The sequence below is a fragment of the Melospiza melodia genome, chromosome 2, assembly GCF_035770615.1.
Source record: "Melospiza melodia melodia isolate bMelMel2 chromosome 2, bMelMel2.pri, whole genome shotgun sequence".
NCBI classification, from domain to species: Eukaryota; Metazoa; Chordata; class Aves; order Passeriformes; family Passerellidae; genus Melospiza; species Melospiza melodia.
The window spans coordinates 127,115,533-127,138,150 of record NC_086195.1 but is presented as its reverse complement, the minus strand read 5'-3'; the positions used below and the strand labels follow the sequence as shown (position 1 = coordinate 127,138,150).

The 22,618-nt window shown below is 43.9% G+C and overlaps 1 protein-coding gene across 7 annotated transcripts in view; it reads left to right on the top strand.

Annotated features, from left to right (window-relative positions):
- ARHGEF7 (Rho guanine nucleotide exchange factor 7) overlaps positions 1 to 22,618 on the top strand; it is a 116,381-nt gene that overhangs the window by 7,163 nt on the left and 86,600 nt on the right. For 5 of the 7 annotated variants that reach the window (XM_063149951.1, XM_063149949.1, XM_063149947.1 and 2 more), the window contains exon 2: positions 8,391 to 8,477. Coding sequence is in view for 4 of the 7 variants with exons in the window: in XM_063149949.1 (XP_063006019.1) it covers positions 8,391 to 8,477 (87 nt within the window). In the remaining 3 variants the exon portion in view is untranslated. Of the gene's footprint in view, positions 1 to 8,173; positions 8,301 to 8,390; positions 8,478 to 22,618 lie in introns of those variants that run through there. The other 2 variants (XM_063149953.1, XM_063149952.1) reach the window with 1 other exon arrangement.

The following is a 22,618-nucleotide window of genomic DNA, read 5'->3' as shown; positions in this document are numbered from 1 at the left end:
CCTCACTTTGCTGCCTAGAGCAAAGCCATTTTCTCTCCACATCTCTCAGTATGATGTGATTGCTGCCATTACCCACCACCAGAGTTATAGAACCATAGAATGGATTGAGTTGGAAGGGACCTTAAAGATCATGTAGTTCCAACAGCCCTGCCATGGGATACCTTCCACTGGACCAGGTTGCTCAAAACCCCATCCAGCCTGGCCTTGAACACTTCCAGGGATGGGGCACCCATGACTCATCTGGGCAGCTGTTTCAGTGCCTCAGCACTGTAATTGTGGTGGGGAGTTGAGCAGGGGTGGCCAGCTTCACCTGCAGGAGGTTTCCTTGGTGCCGCTCCTCATCACGGATCACTGACACCCCGTGGGCAGAGGCCCCTGTCCCCTCTTGGCCAATGAAACACTGCTTGGGTCTAAGTGCATTTAATACAGGTCTCCATTTTCCTGCTCTGCAGTGAGTGCTATTGGATGATGTTGGCAGCTTGCCCAGAAGAGAATCCATCCCTTCTGTAGGGCTTTGGTAGTCCTATGGAATATTTTCATGGGGTGGGGGGAGGGGGAGAGCAGTAAAAATCATATACCCCCCACTGGTGCAGCTGTGCTGTCAGAGAAGCGGTTTTGTTGGCTTTGTTAATGTCACTGGGGGAAGCGGTACTGTTAGACTGGCAGAGGAATTCCCTCTCTGGCATATGTTACATCCACACTGAGGAGCTTTGCCAGCATATCTAGCAGCAGAGCTCTCCCAGTGTAAACAAACCCTGAGTGATTGGACTCCTGAAGCCTGAGCTTGCGCTGCACCAGAACAGCGATGCTCCACAGCAAACACTGCAGGCTTTACGTGACAAGGGGGGCAAAACCCTTCCCCACCTGCCTTCCTTCACAGGGGAATCTTTGGCTCAGCTCCTGCCAAGCCCACACCTGGAGCTGCACTTCACCAGGCTTTTTTCACCTGCTGACTTCAGGGAAATACACATCTTCCTGTGGACACTTAACGCTGGCACCCCTGGAGCTCTGCAGCCTGAGGCTCAGGATGCTGCTTGGGATTGGGGTCAGTTGCGTGCTAGTTGATTTCCTCTTTTTCTTTGAAATAGCAAGAAAATAAGCAAAGCCACAGGAATTAGGAATATTAGTTCTTAGCTTTTAGGAAGGAAGGGAAAGCAGATTACAGCTTCAGCTGCAGCCAGGCTCTCTTATGTGTGTGCATCACATCCTTCATGCACTCATCCTGTGCATGAGTTCTGGTAGGACTCCTGCCTAGCTCAGGCCACAGCACGGGGCCTTCAAGGCTCTTAATAGCAGTTGCAAAGACAGCTTGTAAGTTTTATGTGCATGGCATTCTCATTTTCTTAATGCTGTGCCAACCTATGTTTGCTGTCTGAAATATAAAAATTAGATGGAAACTTGAGACAACAAAAGTACCATATGGATTGCCCTGGTGCCCTTAGACTACAGGGTTTGTATCTTAGGGCTGGGTTAAAACCTGCTTCATGGAAGTCAGTTATAGACTTCCACAAAATCACAGAATCAATCATGTTGGAAAAGACCTCTGAGATCACTGAGTCTTTGAGGGAACACCACCTTGTTAAGTCGACCTTGGCACTAAGTACCCCATCCAGTCTTTCCTTAAACACCTCTAGGGAAGGTGACTCCACCACCTCCCTGGGCAGCTCATTCCAATGTTTAACCACCCATTCTGTGAAGAAAAGCCTCCTAGTGTCCAACCTGAACCTTCCCTGATGCAACTTGAGTCTATGTATGTTGATGGGAATTTAATCAGGGTCGAAGGGAAGTGGCAAAAGTACTTTACTTATACTGCAAGGAAAAAGAAGTACTGTTTTCCTGAATATTATTTAATTCAGGTACATATCTGAAAAGATGAACTCAAACAGCTGAATCAGTTTTACAGAGTCATTTTTGGAGGGCAGATTAATGGAAAAAAGCAGCTCTAATTTTTGCATAAGGTCCCATTTATAAAGGCTGCCACAAGACCTGGCTGCCATTTTAACCAAACTACACATTTCATTTGCAAACTTAGCTGAACTTACATCTTGAGGGCTATCACACTAAAGAACTGAAGCAGCTAAAGCAGAACATTTGTGTGTTTGAATGTAGGTCACTGTTAATGATGGCTAGTCAGGCAGAGGAGCATTTCTGAATGTGTGCAGAGGAAAAAAATCAGAAGAGCTGGAGGAGTCTTCAGCCAACTAAAAGTGCTCCTTATTTTAGATAGCATAGCAAAGTGGAGGTTGAGGGAGCACAGAGTGGTGGCTGAGGAGTTGATGTGGCCTGTTGGGCAGTAAAGAAGAGGTGGTGGGTTACGTTTGTGTGGCTAAATGTGGGATTGCATTTGCTGGTTTGGAAGGTGGTGGTGTGTGGTCTGAGATGGGAGAGATGGAAAGATGGAGTACAGGGACTGGTGTGGGGATGTAGGATGTAAAGCAGAGGAGTGTCAGATGTGGGGCTAGTCATGCTGGTGGCTTTGCAGTGAGGTGATGGGATCTAAGAGCTCCTTCTGTGGCTGTCACCAGTAGTGGTGTCCAAGGGCAAGAGGTTTGGGAACCTTTATGCTCTATTGTTAATAAAAAAATGGGCACTAACCACTTTTCAGGGAGTTCTTCCAAATGACACTCAAAGCACTCTTGTAAGTCTAGGAGATGACTGGAGTTTGGGACACTAAGTAGATTCCTGCTTTTACCTTCTGCTGTGTCTTGGTGTCTGGGTATCCTTTTCAGCAAATAAGAATTTTAGGGCATATCATAAGGCACTTCCCTTCCTCTTTGTATTGCATGCAGAGTCTAGGTGAGTTGTGGAAAGGTAAAATTTCAGCACATAAAAAAAATTTAGTGCATGACCTGTAGGAGCTTCAGTCTTTTGCTGGATCTAGCTCTTACTATCTATGTGTCTGTCTATCTGACTGCTTGCTGTGCTTTCAGAGCATGGGTTCCCTCAAGCCAAAATACAGGTGTGTAGTCCATGCTGACTGCTGTGCAGGTTATTATTGAAAAGTTTGTGGGTTGCAGGTTTTATACGGTGGGAAAAGTCAGTGCTAAAGAGCTACAGTACTGCAGAAACTGTATCATGCTAAGGTCTGGGTCTCTGTCATGACACCTGATTTTAAACAGAGCTGCACTTTGTTGAGAATCCTGATCTGTGTTTTTAGTTTAGCTATAGCATCCTGCTAATGTGCCATCAGTAAGATGTGCAGTTCTTTAAGTGATTTGGCGCAAGTGCAGAGTGCTCCTTACTGGAGATGTGGAAGATGTGATCCTTAGAAGTGCAGCTGTGCCTCCTGCTGTCCTGGGAGGAGCAGGGGACTCCCATCTGCAGTCCTGTCAGCCCAGCTGCTCACTGACTGTGCAGGAAGTGCTGCACCTGCCACTGGTCCCCAGCAGAGGATGCTTCCTCGAGAAGCAGAGGATGTCTTCCTGTGTAGCTGTGTAGCCACTCTTTCTTTTCCATCCCCACAATCCCCAGGGGATTTGTGCCTCACAAATTTGTGCCCCACATTGGCAATTTGTGAGGGTCAGTGGTCTGGGACAGAGCAGGACACCCGAATGCTGAAGGGATGGGCCCTGCTGGGCATGGGTGAGGTGCAGGCAGGAGGCAGCAGCTGGCAGGGAAGGAACCGGCCGGAGGTTTTGCACAGTTCATCTCCTGCAGCTTCACCGCCCAGGCTGGTGTGAGAATGGCCAGGCTTCCTCCTCATGATGCTTTTAATCTCATTTTTTTCCCTGAACACAAACCCTGGCAACAAATCCCAGCCTGTAGTGGTTGTGCAGGAGGTGTTTGCCCCATTGGAAGATGAGTTGCCCTTGACCAGTCAAAGGGGTGGGAAGGAAGGGAAACACAGCTGCTGTGGGACTGAATGTGATCAATAGGAGCCTTTTGTTAGCTTTGCTGCATTGTGCAATTATGGTATTTTTACTGATTAGATTGTGGTAATGCTCTGTGTGTACAAGGTGCTCTGAAACATGGAAAGAGAACTGTTCTGTGCTGCAAGGGGAATCTGATATAAAAGGGTCCAGGCAGGATGAAAAGGATTTCCCCCTATTTAAGGGCTCAGTCTTTGAACTTCAGGCTCGAGCAGCCATACACCTGAACAGGATGTTTTTAAGTGTCTGCTGAACTTGGCTACTAGTTTGCAGCTAGTTTACATTTTCTATTGGTTTCTGCTTTCTAGTTACTGAGATAGTCTTCTTACATAGTAAACCCTGTTGTACTTATTATATGTTGTGCTAGATAAATGATTGATCTAACTTGCAGGTAGGAACTGTGTTCTTACTCACTCTACCTAGTAGATTGCAGTTTCTATATAAAGGCCTTGTACACTTCTCATTCTGTGACCCAGTTTGTCAACTTGTTCAGCAGTGAATGCAAGTAAACAGCTGATTTCCCATACATATAGCTGAAGATGTCTCCTACGTTTTATTAATCTCTCATGTTTACTTGAGAATCAAAGAACTGTGGGTTTGCTTGGTTATTTTTAAAATTTATTAATTATTATACACATTCCTTGCTTTTTTTCTTCATATAATTTCCCTGTCCAAATGAACTAATAGTAGCCTTTTTCATTTTTTCTAAGACCACCCCGGTCATACCTTTTCCTGATGCAGCCTCTCTGCATTGCCCTTTTTTATTCACTTGTTATGTTGATTAAAACCATAGATTTAAACTGATCTAAAGGGGTGTAACATTTAGCTAGGTACCACCTATTTGCATTGCACATTGCTCCCCACCTTTTCTGGACAGTGGGAAATGTACTCTGCTCCTTGATAGCTACAGTGCATCACATAAGTGTCCTCATTGAACTAGCTGTGGTTTCTAGCACTGCTCCCCAAGAGATTAAATCTTAATCAGAACCTGTCCCTGAACCACAAAGAAGTGGTTTAAACAGTGGCTGCTCTGCATATTACCTTCCTCTCATCTCTTTGGATTCCACTGTGGCACTCTGGTCCCTAATTAAGAATCTGTCATGCCCCTCTGGAATCCCTGTCTTTTCTAATTACTATTAACCTTTTTTATTTGTATTACTAGAGCACACAGAGGTTCCAGCTGGACACTGAGGCCTCTTTGTACTAAGAGCTGTGGATACATATAAGAAGCAGACAACCCCCATTAATGAACCAATGGTGTTGGTCTATGATAGGAAAAGGATGAAGCAAATACTGGAGAGGAAAATACATAACCTCTTTATTTCACTGGCTTTGTGTACATGCAACCTACTTTAATAAAAAGTAGGTTGCATGTACACAAAGCCAGTGAAAGCTAAGCAATTTGGGAATATGACCCTACTTTTATATGTCCTTTGTCTCGCTACAGATTAGCTGTCTTTCAGGTGGACTAGGACTTACCTGCCTGTGGTCTGCTTGCATGATGTTCTGGTGCATTTTGAATAGTCTGAGGCTATAAATGTGATCTGTGTGAGAGGTCATGCTCCTGAGCTTCCTGTAACTATAAAGGATATCATGTACCATATGTGTGATTTTATCACGGCCCTGGCCCACATAACTGCACTTCAACGTTCTGTCACAGGGCTGGTTTTGTTCCTCAGGTCCCTTACTGTGCTTCTCAGCTGGCTGTAGGAGAAGGTTACCAAAATCACATTAAGATTTTCCAGGTAAATAACGGGTTTGCTTCATTTTATGGGATCATTAATACTTTACATTTCTAGCAGAATGCAAATGCAAAGATATTTTTAAATTCTTTACCCATATGCTTCTGTCTTCTCTTGTATAAAAATGCTTGCAGCCACAGAGCTGAGAAAATGTACCCTGCTTCTTTTATAATTCCAAAATCTTTTCCCTTGTTTTGAAGGAAGAAATGACATTTCTAAAGATTTACTGTAACTTATTTTATTGTTTTGAGGAAGATGATTTTTAACTGAAAACATGCATTAGAGTGCTGGTGGGGCTAAGGTCTCAGTGGTGTACTTGGCATGTATTTTAAGCTTCCAGACCTGATAGGGAACAATTTGCTGGGTTTGAGTTTTCTTTGCTTGTTGTTTCTTTAATCTTCAATTGAAAATTTTTGCCTTTCTCTAATCATGTCTCTCCTTACCCTCTCCTCTTTCTTCCCCCTAATCCCCCCCCTTTTTTTGGCCTCTTTTTTCCAGTTATTGTTCAGTTTTTTATGAATTATGTGCAGCCTCTTATGAGGTGGTAGTACATGTCTGGGTTTCTTAGAATTACTGAGTTTAATGTGTTGGAGACTTTGGGACATTTTGTGTTAATGTGGATTACATTATGAGACAAGACATTTGCTTCTTTTAAGAGAAACCTGGATTTACTGTGATTTCTTGGGAGACATTATTCATGTTTGAAGAGCAGAATAATGTTAAGGTTTCTCAGAATAAAAAGAGGCCTAGATGAACAAAGAAGAGAAAAAGGAAATGTTGGATACAAAAAAGAGACAATGAAGTAGCACATGTAAAAGGAGATAAACACCAGTTATTATGCTAATAGTTTAAGATAAAACAGTTAAAAATTGTAATTATATCATTGTTGTGTAAATCTTAAGAACAAATAGGAGAGAGCATACTAGAAGCATCAACATGGCAAAAATTCCCAGCATCTTATTCTAACAAGGGATGTTGGCTGATAGCTTTAGATTTCTTACTAGAATTAAGAAATAAATTAATAGAGTAATCAAAAAGTGTTTCAAGGAAGAGACATGAAGATTGTGTTTCCAGGAGGGCTCTCTCACTTCTTGTGTCCTTCAAACTTACTGAATTTATCTTTTGGCCTGTAGTCCTTCCATAGGTCTTCTTTAGGATTCCCTTTATGTTTTAGTGTATTAAAGGGTTATTCTTAAGCTACAGTGATTTATCATAATACCAAACAATTTGAGGAGTTTGGAGGGGTGTGTGTATGTGCTCTTTTTTTGAGGAAAGAAAGATTCTTCAACTCATATCCTTACCAAATTCCTTGTATTACAGACTAGTGGCTTTCATTTAAGACTCACCTGAATTTTGTTTAGAAAATGATAGTGACTTGTGTTTTAAATTTCTTTGTGCCAGGCTCACCCTGTCATGCTGTCACATTTTTGTGGTATCAAAAATTACCTCTGTGGTAATAATTCTGTATCAAAAAGTACCTCTGTGGGTCAGAGGTATCTTTGTGAGAAGGCACTACCTTGGTTTCAGCTTGACGGAATGTTTGGAGTCAACCTTATGTGAAGTTCCCGGTGCTACGCAAGTGGATTGTGCTGTGAGTTTATGTAACCTTGGCACACACGCGTGCAACAAAACCTCCTGTGAGTGTAAGGCATGATCAAAGGCCGTGACACTGTGTGTTGCAACACCTCTGCTTCAGGCGGCTTGCCAGTGCACTTCTGTGCTAGGCTTCCCCCTTCTGACAGAGCCAGGTGTCCAGTTTGGGCAATGATTTGTTTGCTAAACTACTTGACAGAAATCAATGAATGTATTGTGAAACGACGCTTATGTGCACACAGAATTTAGTCAAGCTGTGGTAAGTTAAGCCACGTCCCTGAAGCTCTTGGGGCAGGCTGCTTTACCGTGGAAGGGCTACACTTTGCTTTTGGGGTCTGCAGAGGTTGAGCTGAAGGCACCGTGAGTGCGCCTGCAGAGAGCGGACGGCTGCCTTGCCAAAAACTGTCTTAGATTCAGTCACGGTTTTCCTCTATGTGAAGCTGTTGTTCCTCCGGGGTGAGAAGGGGCTGTTTAATACACCACAGATAAAGGTCGTTAACATCAGACCCTGGAATTGGTAGATTATTAACTCCGGGCGCTGGTATTCCCGCGGAGGTCTTCGGAGCATTTCTGATATATTTCCCTTTAGTAAACCGACACCCAAGGGTGGACCGGAGCCACAACGAGGGCACCGCCGAGTCCCAGGGGCGGCACCGGCGTTCCGCGGCGGGTGCGTTGTGCCTGTCCCGAGCAGGGGCTGTCCCCGGCTGCCCGCTGGGCGCTCGCCCTGCAGCCAAACCCGCCACGGCACCGGGGTCTGTGCAGCAGCAATTTGAAAAATTCAGGAGCACGGTGCGGCGCGGCCCACAACCGCTCCCGCCCGCAGCCGGGGCGGGGCTGGGCTGGGCTGGGCTGGGCCGAGCGAGGCTGGGCCGGGCCGAGCGGGGCCGCGCCTCCCTCATCCCTCCCTTCCTCCCTCCGCCCGCCCCGCCGGGGCAGAGCAACCCGCGACCGCGCCTGGCCGGGGCACCCCTGCCCGCGCTCCTGCCCGCCGCCCCCCGCCCTCGCACGCCATTTCCTGTGCTCCGTGTTTACTTCCCGGTTCACAGCCTCCAGTGGGAGCGATCGGCGCCGCTGCCTGCGGAGGGAGCGGGAGGTGAGGGGAGCGGCGGGTGGGGGACGCCGCTCCGGTGCGGCGCGGTCCCGTCTCCTCCCCGCGCTGAGCCGCCCGCCTCTTGTCTTGCAGGTGTACCCGGAGCCGCGGACGGAGGGCGAGTGCCTGAGCAACATCCGCGAGTTCCTGCGGGGCTGCGGTGCTTCCCTGCGCCTGGAGGTGAGTCGGGGCTGGGGGCGCCCGGCTCGGTCCCGGGGGCGGGGGGTTTCTCGCCCTCCCTTTGTGCCCGGGGACGCGGCTGACAAGATGGTGGCGGCCGCCCCTCCCCTGGCTGCGGGCCCGGGGGGCTGCGGGGAAGTCGGGGCTGCCGGGGCGCTGCCCGATGCGGCGCGGTGGCGGCCGCGCCCCGGCAGGGACCGCGTGGAAGGAGCGCTCGGGGAAGGGAAGGGAAGGGGCGCCCGTGGAGGGAAGGGAAGGGAAGGGCCGCCCGTGGAAGGGCCGCGCCGCTGCTCGGGCAGGGCGCGCCCCGTCCCTGTGTCACTGCAGCCACGAGTGCCGGAGCCGGGGTTTGCCTGGCCCCGGGGCGCTTAAAACCGCTGCTGCTCCGTCCGAGTGAATTCTCGGTGCGTATACATTGTGTCCGCTTTATTCGTGGAATCGCTTTGGAAGCGCAGCGGTCGGCTTAGAGAAATTAAGTTGCCTACAACCGAGCGAAATGCTAATTGAAGAAAATGGCAGGTGCTGTTTCTTCTATTTAAATTTGCGTTACATAAAAGCCCTGCAAACTGCCATCTTTTCCGAACGTGTGTTAGCAGGGTTGCAAATTAGGTTCTCGAATATTGCTGGTATATTTAGCTATAGCAAGTACATACTGCTGTCGAGTTTACTTGATGTCGGCGTGTGGGAAGAAACTGATGAGATTAAAAACAGGTTTAAGCTTCTCTGCGTTGGGAAGTGAGAGGTATTGTCATTTCAGTTCTTGGAGACATTCTTTTTGGGTGGAAAAATTGGTTTCTTCTGCTTCTGGACTTAAATTAATGTAGTGTTGCCTTAATTAATTTACAGGGTCTTATGGTACCTCTGGTCTTGCCTGTGATTTTGCCAGGCAGTAACTGAATGTCATTAAAAAAAGACTCTGATTGCCTTCCTGAGGCCTCTAAACAGCAAAGTACCATTAGTGAAATACATGATACTTGCAGGACTTGCCCTTTATCTGAGGTTCCCTCATGGATAAAGATGGAAATTAAGACTGCTTTTAGCACTCCTCTTGTGAGTAAGCCCTTACATTTTTACCTTCCTTCCCTTTTCCCCGCCAAATACATAGAAAATCCCTTAGAATTTCTTGGGAGTAAAACCAAATTAAGTTCTGAAATACTCAGAAACCAGGTTTTGGGGTTAACAGTGCATTATGTCAAGCATTCTTTTTGCTTTGAAACAGTTGTCACGCCCATTTGTCTTTTCTAGGGCCACATTGAGCTTTTCATGCTTTGAACATTCATGGGTGTGAGCAGATCCGAACTTCAGGTGGTAGATATTCATGAACTGGGGAGGAGGTACTTCTGATCTCAATGCAGAAATAAATTGAGTGTTGTAAATGTTAAAGAGGGGGAAAATGGCATTAATATAGTCTCCTCCCCTTTGCTAATTTCCTTTATCAGGTCTCTCACAAAGCTTGAAGCCATTGCAATTGTGACAGGCTGGGAATAGTTACAGTGTTACAGTTTTGTCTCTTCTTGTTGCAAAAAGCTTTTGTCAGCTCTTTTCCTTGGGGTGCCGAGAAAACGAAGAAAAATGATTGAAAGAAAAGATAATTTTGCTGAGAGCCTGAGTATCTTTGGGAATAGTCAAATTGTTAACCTGGCCTCAGGGGCTTCTCAGCAAGAGTGCCGGAAACACCTTTCCTTAGTGGAGGTAACTGGCAGCAGTGGCTTCCAGCTCAGCATGTTGGAACAGGAGTTACTCCCAAGCTACCAGAGAGTTCAGAAGCTGGCAAGAAGGGGCACAAATGCTTGGGCTTGTGGAGCTCTTGTGTGTGTATTTATGGTTTGTACGTTGTCTGTTCCCTGTTGTTTTCTCATTAATTTTTCCAAGCCCCTAACTGTGGCCAAAGATGAGAGCAATGGCAGCCTGGATTCACCCAGGGAGTAGCTGGCAGGGCCTCCTGGCCATCCGCTGCTCCTGGGCTCTTTCCCCTCCCTCTGTTAACAAGGTGTGAGTCAGCCCTGGAGAATCTGAGCCTTCCTCACCGTGGGAACTGGGGAGATGCCACAGCTCCCTGTGCAGGGTCTGTGTAATGCTTCCTGAGCCTCAGCCAGGGGGTAGGGATTGTGTTGAGCACAGAGTGTGAGGAGCATCTCTGCAACCACTTTAGGGGATATTGTCAGAGAGGGCAGATGAGCTAACAAGGAGTTAGTGGTGAGTACAGATATTTGACAAAGGGTTAGATGTGTATCTGGTATCTTAGATACTAGAAACATTTGGACAATATGGGTATCAGAGGAAGCTCTAGGGTGGTGTGGGGAGATGTGACATTATTCTGTGCACTAATGTAGTACTTTTCCTAATAAGTATTCCACCTTATGTGGAGATTTTTCTGACTTATAAGGGTTGTGCTTGAGCCTTACATTGAATGTGAATTATATGTAGTTAGATCAGATGATTTCTTTGTGTGTGATTTTGTGAGCCTGCTGAAAGCGTGGTAGTGGTTTGGTCAGCCCAAGATCAGCATTGCACAAGCACTTTTTGCTCCCAGATCTGAGCTCATCTTGGAAGCAGTGGTGGTGTGTTTTTATGAAGCCATTTTAGAGCTCCTTGCCTTGCTGGAGCTCTGTAGGTCTCCAGTTTAGGGGACTTTGTTACAGCCTGGTTGAGAATTTGATAAACTGCTGTGGTTAATGGAAAGCTGCACAGCAGTAGATGGCTTCTTAGAGATGCTTTCATCTGCAGATCCCTTTTTTAGAGGATGTGATAACTTTGGTTGCTTTCCTACATGTAAAATAAGGGGCAGAGATGAGAAAATCTGTTGGTTTGGAAAAGTGCTGCTGTCTAAAAGTTGTTCTTGTTTTCTTCCTCTTGCTTCCCAGTAAGGTTGGGTTGTTAGAAAGATAATAAAACATTCAGAAAGGGTATTTCAAATTCTAATGAGGAGGATTGCTGTTCCTCAGAGGAAACCAATGGCTCCCTTCCCACACCCCCCAGTATTTTTTGATATTTAAGTTTTCCATAGAAAAGAGAATACTTAATTTGGAGCTTGCAGCAATCTTTGTACAGCAAAGCATAATTCCAGAAATAACCAGAGGAATGTGCTGCAAATATTGGGTTTTAAAAATTATTTTTAACACAGTTTTCTTGTATGCGGATACAAGGAACTGAGACCCATTAATGAAAAAATGTTCCTAAGACCTCCACCAGGGACTGAATTTCCATATTTTTTCCCTTCTGAAAGCCATTAGTGCATCCTTAGAATAATTGTGGTGTTGAGTAGTTTATTCTACTTTGAGCCTTCAGTGCTGTTGCTGAATGTCTGTATAGATGGAGGGGACTGTACAACAGCCACTTGTGTTGTCAGTTCACATCTTACTGTGCACCTTTTCCTTAGGCAAATGGGATATTTGTTAGCTACTGTTCTTGCTATTTTTGCTTTAAAGGCTGTTTTCTCACCCAGTTGTCTCTTTGGGTGGGAAGACATTTAACTGTACTCCCTTCTGAGGAGTATGACCTGCTTTTCCAAACAGGGTCCTAGATACTTATTGTACCTGAGGGGCTCAGTTCTAGAAGAATGTGGGTGGATATGTATAGGTAAGAAGGAATTCACTGCAGGTATATCTTTCACAGAAATCTTGCAAAGGAGAGAAAAATGAAAAAGTGATGGCTTATTTCTACCTGAGCCCTAGCAAGTTTTGCCATTGTGATTATCTTGTGCCTGTGTCATGTTACTCTAGTTTTGTTTTCTTTCAAAGGAGCTTGAGCTTCCTGAATATAATGCTGTCTTTTCTTGTTCTATGACCAGAGCTGTTTGACAGCTTGCATTTGCCCTGGAGAAATCATGGTATAGTTCAACAGCAGTGAAGTTTGTTGGGGGAGCAGTTGAATGTAGAATAATAAACAAAAATAGGTTAATGGAAAACCATGTTAGTATCTGCTGTTTAAAGGGCAGAATGTTTGACATATCCTGTGAACAATGCCACAGTCTGTGTGATCAAATTCCATAAGTAGCATCTTGCAGGGTTTTTTTTGCTGGCTTTCATAAAATAAAAGATTAATGCTTGCTTATCTGAATGTTAACAGGTTTCTTAGCTCAAAAATATTTTGTTTTTTTGACTTCTTTACTGATGGATGAGCTAGCAACTGCTCAATGGAAAAAGGCAAGCCATGGATCTGAGAACCCTTTCTCTACCTGCTAAGAGACCTGCTTGCCTCTAGGATTCAAGGGTGGTCATCTTATTACAGAGGCAGCAATGCCAAGCCGAGGAGTTTATTTCTATAATAAACTAACCAAAGAAGAAATGAAGCAAACCTGGCAGTCTTACACAGTGTGAGATCCTGTGCATGTGTATTATAAAATCTCTTGAACAAGAGGGATTTGCCCTTAAGGTTCAGAACACTGCATGCAAATTTGTAAAATAAAATTCATAGCACTCAAGATTTAATCAAGATATACAAATGCCTGTAAATGGCTATAATGGAGCTCCAGCCTTGGGGAAAAGTTTGTGAGGGGTGCCAGTGTCACTCTGTTAGAGCAGGTAATGTAGGGGACCAAGGGAACCTGTCTGTCTTCTTCCCTCACACCCACACCTAGCACAGCAGTTCATCTGTGAGGTGATGCTTCTTTCCCCTGAGCCTTGACCACTTCTTTAGATCATTATGGCTACAATCCTACTGCCAGTGTGGACTTGGAAAGGTGTTCTGCTGGTTCACTCTCAAAGACTTATTTGTATAAGGAAGATGTAGAGCAGTGCTGCTAATGTGGATGGACTTGGCTGGCATTCACTTGTCGGTGAATTAGGAATAAATAGGCTTCTAGTACTGAAGACCTTCATGCCAGTCTTAGGATGATGATACAGAAATTAAATCATCTACGTTTCCTTTCAGCCCTTGTTCAGACTATGATCTTTATTTTGTCAAGAACAATATTCCTTAGATTTGCTCCTGGGTTTATTCCAACATAATGTCTTTCTATCCCAGAAGGTGTGCTGCCAAATGCCTTCATGATTCTTAAATGTCATAAACATTTTCCAGAATTTTAATGTTTTAGAGTTACCATTCTTTGCTTATGGACTGCACATTGTGAAGTTTTATTTCGAGGCAGAGATTTTATTGGTATATTTTTCAAAGGGGAAAAGTGGTACCTTTTAATTAAGATGTGTTTACTGTATTCCTTCCCCCCAACTCCCACTCTGATTTCTACTTGTTCACTAAACTATTCTGAATATATTTTAGATATCACTTACAGCAAAGTGCTGTGTGTCTCTGCAACTTGTCTTGTATGTACAGATCTCTGACATGTGACTGCTTCTCTCTCTCTCTCACACACCCTTAGTTTCTATCCTTTTTCTCATGTGTAAATGTGTTTTTAAGACAGGGAGATGCTGTTGTTTAACTTATTTACGTTATTTTCATAAGCATGGCTTCTTGTGATAGAGAGAATTTTTATGATGGACAGAGTGGCAGGCCTAAGACTGAGACTGTGTTTCGTGTATTTATCAATCCTTTGTATTCCTATGGAAGAGAAATCTTTGAATACTACTTTAAGGGTGCCTTTCAGATAGAATGGTGGAAAAACAGTATTTTTTTTTCTGATATTAACCCAGTTCCTCATCTTGTATACCATTTGTGCATAATGTCATGCTAGCTGAGAGGGTGACACAGAGGCAGGAACATATGGCATTGGGCAGGGAGGAATGGTAGTATCAGAAACTGTTACAGTTTTACTTAGTAAAACCCAGTCTGAAACACAAATGTGCATGGTAGCTTTTCAAATCCTTACATGATTCCCTTTTCACTTAAACCTTCCTGCTCCTTCTGTGAGAATTAATCTTGTGTGAGCTTGTTGCATCAGCAGTAGCATGATATTGTGCTATCACCTGCTGAATAAAGTGTGTCCAGTGGCTTTCATTAAAGAGAAGAATGAAGCTCCTTACTGGGGTACAGGTTCAAAGGCACCTGATACACGATAATTTCAAAAGACTTAGAAGAAAGCTATCAAGTAACAAAAGTGGATACTTAGAAGAAAGCTATCAAGTAACAAAAGTGGATTACAAGGGTGTCTTTGTAATGAATAATGTAACAAATAGTGCTAGTATTTGTTTTAATGGTTTTTTTGGTTTTTTTTTTTTTTTTTTTTTTTTTTTTTTTTTTGCTGCTTGAGGTCTATGTTCAGTACTTTCAAGGTAAAAAAATAATTCTAAAATTTTGAATTAGACCATGAATATTTTAATTCCTGCCAGTTCTTTTGTATTGCCTGATTTGTGGTACTGTGAACACAAACATATAAGACAGCGTGCATATAGAGACTGGCACAATGGATCTATCATGGGTGCAGATTTCCTTTCTTTGCTGCATGAAGCAAATTTGAGGGAGAGTCTAACGTGTCAGAATACATCCAAAATGTTTCAGTCATGTCTTGGTGGTCAGCATGTACAAGGCAAGTTGCAGTAAACATTAAGTAGTCCTCCTAGTTTAGGCTGAGATTGAGTTAATTTTATTCCTAGAAGCTGGTATAGTGCTGAATTTTGGATTTAGAATGAGAATAATGTTAGTAACTCACTGTTTTGTTGTTTCTGAGCAGTGCTTACAGTAAAGCAAGGACTGTTTAGGTTTTTGTGCTGTCCTGCCAGGGAGGAGATTGGTGGACAGGAGGTTGGAAGGGGACCCAGCCAGGACAGCTGATCCCAGCTGACCAGAGGGACATCCCACACCGTGTGGTGTCATGCTCAGCACTCACACTGGGTGGGGGTGACTGAGGGGTGTCCACCTGCTGTTCCTGACCGCTGGCTGGGCCCTGGTCAACAGGTGCTTGTGCATCACATTTTTTCTATACTCCCTTATCATTGTTATTTTCTCTTCCTTTTCTGCCATATTAAACTGCTTTTGTCATAACCTATGAATTTAACCTTTCTGTCCAATTCTGTCCCCTATCCCATTTGTTGGGGGGTGGGCTGGGGATGAGTGAGTGAATGGCTCAGTGCTGTTCAGCTGCCTGCCTGGCCAAACCACAGCACTGGGATAGATCTGTTCAGAGCAGTTTTGCAAATGAGTTGCTCTGTGCTTTGGGAGAGGCTTCTGTGTAACTGCTTCATTTGTGGTGTTTCTTTGGATCTTGAGAATAAAATGAACCTTCATCTAGCAATTAAAATGTATTGCACTATTAATAGAGGATGCACAGAAGACTTCAGTGTTATGCTCAAATATAGCAGACTGTTTTCACAAGAGGATTTGATTGCTTCTTTGATAGGAGTTAATCATCTGAGGGAAGGTGTGGTAACTAGGAAAGCTGGGAGAAAAGGGTGGGTAGAGAGAGTTGGAGGGTTTTGAGCAGAACTTCAGAGTCCTTAAGGCTTAAAAAGGGAGAAGAGTGTGCTTTGTGATTTTTAGGCAGTTCTCCTGATGTGTCAGAGGAGTTCTTGCCCTCTGATTTCTTTAGCCCTCTTGTGCCCTCCTTTGTTGTGAAGCACAGTGAGGAGGGGCTCATCTGCTGGTTTTCTGAAGGGTGGGAGCTGTGGGAAGGGAAGGGGGGCCCTTCTGATTAGCCCTGAGCAGGGAGCAAGCAGTGCAGAGGTGGTGGGGATGCCGGGTGTGAAGGCAGCTCTTGGGAGGAGAGCAGGTGAGCTGCTCTGTCCCTCTCAGCAAGGGAGCAGCAGGGACAGTAGGAGATGGCATTGGCACAGTGTGGCACCTGCTGTGCTCAGCAGAGAAGTGCATTTCAGAAGTCAGGTCTTGTTCCTGTCAGGACTTGCCTGCCTTTTTACTTCCCAGAGGATGGCTATGGTCTTGTTAGTTGCTGTTGTGGTTTTTATGAGTGCCTTGTGAGGTTGGACTTAGAAGGTCTCAGACTCCCTCCCTACACATACACTTTTTCTCTTGAATAGTTTTGAGGAGATTTTTTTAGATGGTAAGCATACTAAAAATAGAAATGTAGATAAATCTTGCACTGTACAACTACAATTGTGTATGCTGATCACAGTTCCATTGTTATTAGGTGTCAGATTATTTCCCAAGCATGTGTGTGACAGAGGAAAGCAAAAAAGAATACAAAATAGGTTATAGTTGGTGGTATATTGTGTGAAGAAAACTTGGGTTTTCTTACCTGCAGACCTTAATGACATAAAATGTTTTCTTAATGTATGCACTTGGACTAAGAAGGTCCTCAGAGCTGAAGTGCATCCTGCAGTGTGTGAGATAACAGTGCTCAGTCTCATCAGGAACCTGGAAAACTTTCTCCTCTTGTGACAATGACTGTGTTGCATCATTTTGGCAAGGGAGGAATTCTGGCAGAGCAGTTGCTTTGAACCTTACCTCAGATAAGGACTGTGCAGAAGAGTCCATCCTGGCAAAGCAGACTGTTGCTTTTATTTGCCATCATCTCGCCAGAATATTTTGATTTTTCTTTGAACTGAAGAGTTGATATAAATCACTTCAGTTATCTGTAAATTGTGGAGTAGCAAATCTAGGTGTTTTGTGAGTTGCTCTGATTTCTTAAGTGCTTCCAGCTTTGCAACCGTTCCTGACTTCTGCTTGCATGTAAATATTCTGGCATTTGTGGGAAAGGTGATATGCATTCTGCAGTGGAGAGGAGTTTTCACAGGCTTGATTTTGAAAGATGGTGTTGAGGAGCAGGGAAAAGCACCTTGCTCTAATTAAAAGGAAAAGAAATATTAGAATATGGTGATTTCTCAATTTCCTTAAGGGGAGTTATCTTATTGTGCTCAGCTGAATACCCAAATGGCTCTAGCACTTGCATGTTTCAGCTTGAGCCCTCTATTTCTCTCTAGTTAACTGTGTTTAGATGTTTCATCAGATACTGGGCTGGTCCTGTCAGTATTACTGAGAGCTGCAGTTTGTGTGAAGAGCAGCATGGTTTTTTGACACTTCTAGCTTTTCCCAGGTCTTTTTGTTTTTCAGGAAATACTGAAAAACTCTAGGTCATGGGGAAAATTGTAGAAAAAAAGCTGCCTTGAGCTGTGTGCCTCTTACTCTTCCTCTGGGATGAAGCCAGCAGGATCCAGCTGGTTGGGTAGCCGGGGGCAGGTGAGGAGGGAGACTCAGCTATGTGGGAAATGATGTGGTGTTTTCAGTAGGTGGCAGTCCTTCTCTGAGTCAGTCCAGGGCCAGTGGCGAGCCTGGTGACAGAGAGAGGCAGGCACAGAGGGAATAAGAGGGAGCAAAGTTTTTCTGTCAGTGCCATCTTGTGGGCCAAGTGTAGATACAGGAGCCTGAGCACTGTGCCTTGGAAAGCAGAGGGGTTTTCCTTCTGCTGCAGGGCTTCTGCTCGAGTGCTGGCCGGAGGCGGCTCTGCCCTGCTGGCAGCTCTGCTGGCAGCTTTGTGTGTCCTTACTTTTGGGGCCAACAGGGAGAGGGTGAAGCATTCTTGGGGTACCCTTTGCTTTCTGCAGCCCTGGGCTGGAGGTTCATGTTTAGCAGATGAAACCCTGATTAATTCTTTTTTCCCAAACTTCAGCTGAAGTCCTAGGCTTCTTCCAGTTTTTTGACTGTTGTTGGCCACACTTCTTTGAATGGAGTGTTTAGAAACTGTTAAGTAGCAGTTGCTTTTGAGTCCAGTTTACAAATAAAACATTAAATACTGAGCCAAGCTCCTTTGACACAAACCCTCAATGCTGCTTGCTTCAGCAGCCCTATAAAAGGTAGTGGTGCAGTTGCCTTAGGCTGTGAAATGATAAAGGAAAAACTAGAGGTGGGGGAATTCAAAACAAATGCAATTTATTACTAGCTGATGTAAGGGCATCTTCACAGATCCTCTCCTGCTGGTGCTGAGTCATATTTTTTTTAATATCTAGATTTAAAAATATTCCCATGCTCTCCACTCTTATTTTCTATCCCCTACCATGACATGTTTTTCCTGAGGAGGATAGAAGACTTATCAGAGAGAGGCCTAGTGATGTTTAGTGATAATATGGTGATAATGTGCTTAATAATTTTTGCCAGATATATTCTTGTTAAATAACTTGCAGAATTCCTGCCTGATCAAGTCTTCTCCATGTGATGTCCACTCTTGCTTCACAGCAATCCCTGGGCTGTTTTGCATGATGTTTTTAGGAGACTGTTGGCTGGAAGTGTCAGCAAAAGCAGTTCTCCTAGGCAAGTACTGCTGAAAACTGAACCACTGCCCTAGCTTTAATTAAATTATCTCTTGTTTCCTCCCCCTCCCCTCTTCTTTAAGTTCCCCTCTGAAAAATTTCATTAATGGGAACTCTGGATATCTGTTTTCTTGTTGCCCACCTGCCTGGCAGTGACTGAGCATGGCAGAGGAGGGCACACTGCTTTAGATCAATGTGAGCTGCAATGGAAGCACCCCAGCAAGGTATCAGTCAGTTCCATGTTTTACTTTCCTGACAGAGTTGTGAACTCTGTCAGCAAGTGTGTATTGTCTTTGTACTATTTTTACATAATCTGGGTGAGTTTACATTGTGTTTCATGATTATTTCTAAAGAGATTGGAGTAGAAATACATTTTGCTTTGTTTTTAGATGATCTGAGAGATTCCCAGTAAATTGCTCATTGCTTCCCTGCCAATATGTGTATTAGATTTTTCTTCCAGTTGTGACTGACCCTCAGAACTGAATTGGTTGAGTGGTTGGCACAGAGGACTGAGTGGAGAATGGAGGAGTCTGGGATGTCCTCTTTTGTCAGCAAATCAAAAGATAGATATCAAATAATTAGACCTTTACATACTTTTTAACTGGAGCAGCCTATTCTTCAAGTGTTTTGAGGTTCATTCAGTCAGTACAAAGCAAAGAAAGTGGGAGAGGGAGTGGAATTTATCACACCCCCTCCACGTGTTCACTTACTTAGTGAATAGAAATGAAGTAAGAAAAAGACAGTTCTGAATTCTTAAGTCTCTTAGCAGAAAGTGCCTGGAAGCACTTGGTTTTAAATCATCAGGCACAAATATTCCTACTTGTTAAATTAACTGGCTTTCTGTTCAAAACACATTGAAATGCCCTTTTTTTTTGCATGTTCTATAAGTTTATTAGCTTCATAGAGTGTCCTCAATGTACATTTTAGATAATTACCTTGTTTTGTCTAAAAGCAAGCCTCTGCAGAAATCATGACACAGTTCATCATAGTCTTTGTTGCTAAAGCATTTAAATCATGTATGTTAAAGCATTTAAGTGTGTGGAGATACGGTAATCGCTCACTTTTTTTTCTCTAAAGATTGATGCCAAAGGTTTAGGAAAGTGTTTGAATTACAAACATGGAACAGGATGTAAATCTATACTAATCTAATCATTATTTGAATAGGCCATTTAAATCCATCCACCCTGTGGGCTTGTGAGCAGCATAAAGTAAATTACAAGAAAATGCATTTTCACACCCTTTGCCTTAGGCTAGTTCTTCATCCTGGTGTCACATGAACATTTTGCAAAAGATAAATTTCATGGATAAATGCAGCTAAAGTTATTTTCTGTACTTGGCAGTAAAACTGAAAGAGAATTCTTCATTGTTAAAATAAAAAGTTGTAGTAATTACCTGACTTTGATATTGTAAACTGCTGATAGTTAAATTGACCACATCTATGTATTATTTATGGCCTAAGTTAATTACTTGGCTTGGAGGGCTCAGCAGTTTTGAGAATGCCAGTCAGCTAGTTGTTTCCTGCCTGTACTTGCTTATTAAGATGGCTTATCTCTTAATTTTTTTTTTTTGTTAATATTTCTTGCTAGAGGTATTTCAAATGTCACTATAGCATTCAAAACTAAGGGAATTAATTTCATTTTCTTTATAGCTGTTTTCAGCAAATGCAGAAGAATATACATGTGCCTTTAGAGCACTCAAAACAATCTCAGGTCTTGGGAAAGTACACTTTGAGGCAGAAGTGAGAGACTGTTGTAACTTAGAATGCTGCAGTTTGTTGTTTTCAATTGACACACTCAAAACACTGTAATTTGGTGTTGTTTTGCACAGGTGTAAATAAATCAGCTTTTGTATTATTTCAGTTTAAAATAGGTAAGTGGAATACTTATCTTGTATTTTAAAAGCATTGTAAGACTGGAACAACTGTATGCTTAACTTTTGCACACCACACCACCCTCAAGTCCATTTTTGATGGGGATGTTACTTACTAAATTGCTATACCAAACCCATAAAGTGTTATTGGGCCCTCTCTGTATGTGCATTTTGCTAAACAGGTAATTGCTCAGGTTTTTTCTAGGAACATTGCCTGGTTCCAGCTGGAAAGCTGTTCATTGCTCTTCCTTTATTCATTGGATGGTCTCAGACTTGGATTTAAGTATGAGTTTGGAGGCAGAATTAGTAGGTGCTGTATGAATGTAGCGCTTTCCACAGTACTTTTTATTTGGTTTGGTTTCTGAAGGAGTGGTATTAGCCTTGTTCTGTGGTGTTCGAGGTGCAGCCTTGGGTGTCTCTGGTTTGGGCCTCAGCTGGAGCTGTGAGCGCGGAGCAGACGCAGAGCAGGCTGAAGCCAGGCTGTGCTCCTAGGGTAGAGAAACCCTTGAGGCAGTGGAGCAGCAGTGACACATGCCATCACTTACCTATTTCTTGCCCATCCATTGTCTGGCATGGGTGCTTGGCAGGCTCCAAGGTGAAATGGTGCAGGAAGTCAGCTGGTAGAAATAACCCTGCTAACCTGCTTGCTTTCCTACCAAACTCACCTTGTGGAGGTCAGGAGGGAGCTGGGGCTGGCACAAAATGTGGGGATAGATTATTGTGCAGTGAACATGTAGATCATCTTTAGGTGATCCTAGGCTTGAAAAAAAGTAGGGAGAAAGAAAGTTCTGTGGCAGCTTGGTGATGTGTGGGAGATGTGTGTCTGTGTCTCCATCTCAGCCTCTGCACCTGAGCTGTCAGCTTATCTGCCAGTGGTGGTGAGCTCAGGTTTCTGCTTTGTGTTGAGCTGGCATGTTCTCAGCTGCTGTTTTCTAAGTGTTGATAGCAGAGGGATGATATGACTTGGCTTCTACACCAAGTTCTTAGCAACTGTTTGTTTCTCCTCTCCCATTCTCTCTTTCTTGTTGGCTCTGTTTTTCCACTTGTGTTTTGAGTTCTAATCTTCCTTTCTGCAATGTTTTCCTAGGTGATTTGCCTCTGTTTCCTCATTCCTGTCATTCCTAGCTTAGCATCAGCTGTCTAACCTTGATTTCTGATGTTTCCAAGGACAGTGCTGTTTCTGGCCAAAGAGACAAGTATTTTTCTGTCTGTTGCTTTCTGTAGATTCTCTGTGGTGATGGTCAGGTGCTTGAAACGCTGAGAACTATTCCGGGAAAAAACCTGGATTGATTTAGTTTTCAGCCAATTCAATTTGTTACAGCAAAGGGGGTGATGGGCTCAAAAACTAGTGGGAAAGGGAGAGTGCAACTTTGTAGCTGAGTGTGTAGTTAAAGCAAGTGGGTTTTGCAGAGGCTGCAGGTGTCTGTAACACTATCCTTTCCTCCCCTCGGCTTCAGCTCCGTCTCTGGCTATGGAGAGGCTTCCTGTTATAGTCAACAACAGAAGGCTCTCCAGAGGATAACCTGTGGGGGGTGGGATCAAGTCTTTAGGGATGCAAAAGAAGACAGCCTTGACCTAGACAGCTGAAAAATGCTGTCCTAAATTTAGGTAAAACTTATTCCTGGCAGTGTCATTCTTTGGCATGCTCCCCCTCCTCATTTCTGGATGTGGCTTTTGTTTTACATGGTGTGAACTGGGCAGTTGCTTTCTCTTGGAGGTAAAGCTTGTCAGACCTCTGCTTGTGCCTCATAAGAGATTTCAACTGACTTTAACATGCTCAGCCCTTCAGATGGGGTCTTACTTGTTTTACTTCATTACTGGAAGTGCTGAAGCTGGATAGAGTTCTATCTAATTGGTGCTTGTAATTGCTGTCAAGTTTAGTCTGTTCTTGGTAGTAGTTAAGGCAGGTCTAATCAAGGAGCGTCCTCACTACCTACTGAATACTAATAGTTTCACTAGATAAATGACCCAAGGGAAATAATTATATTTTATGGCAGTGTCTACCCTCAGGTAACTGTGGTGGTACTTGAAGTGAGATATACTGAGGTTTGTTTGAAATAATCCTGGTTTTAATATTACAGGCGACTTTTTCATCATTGTGCATTTCTTTTTCTTCTGTAGAATAGGGAGGCTTTGTAGTCCAGAAGAGGAAGCCTTGGGTGCCCTTCTTGTGAGTTA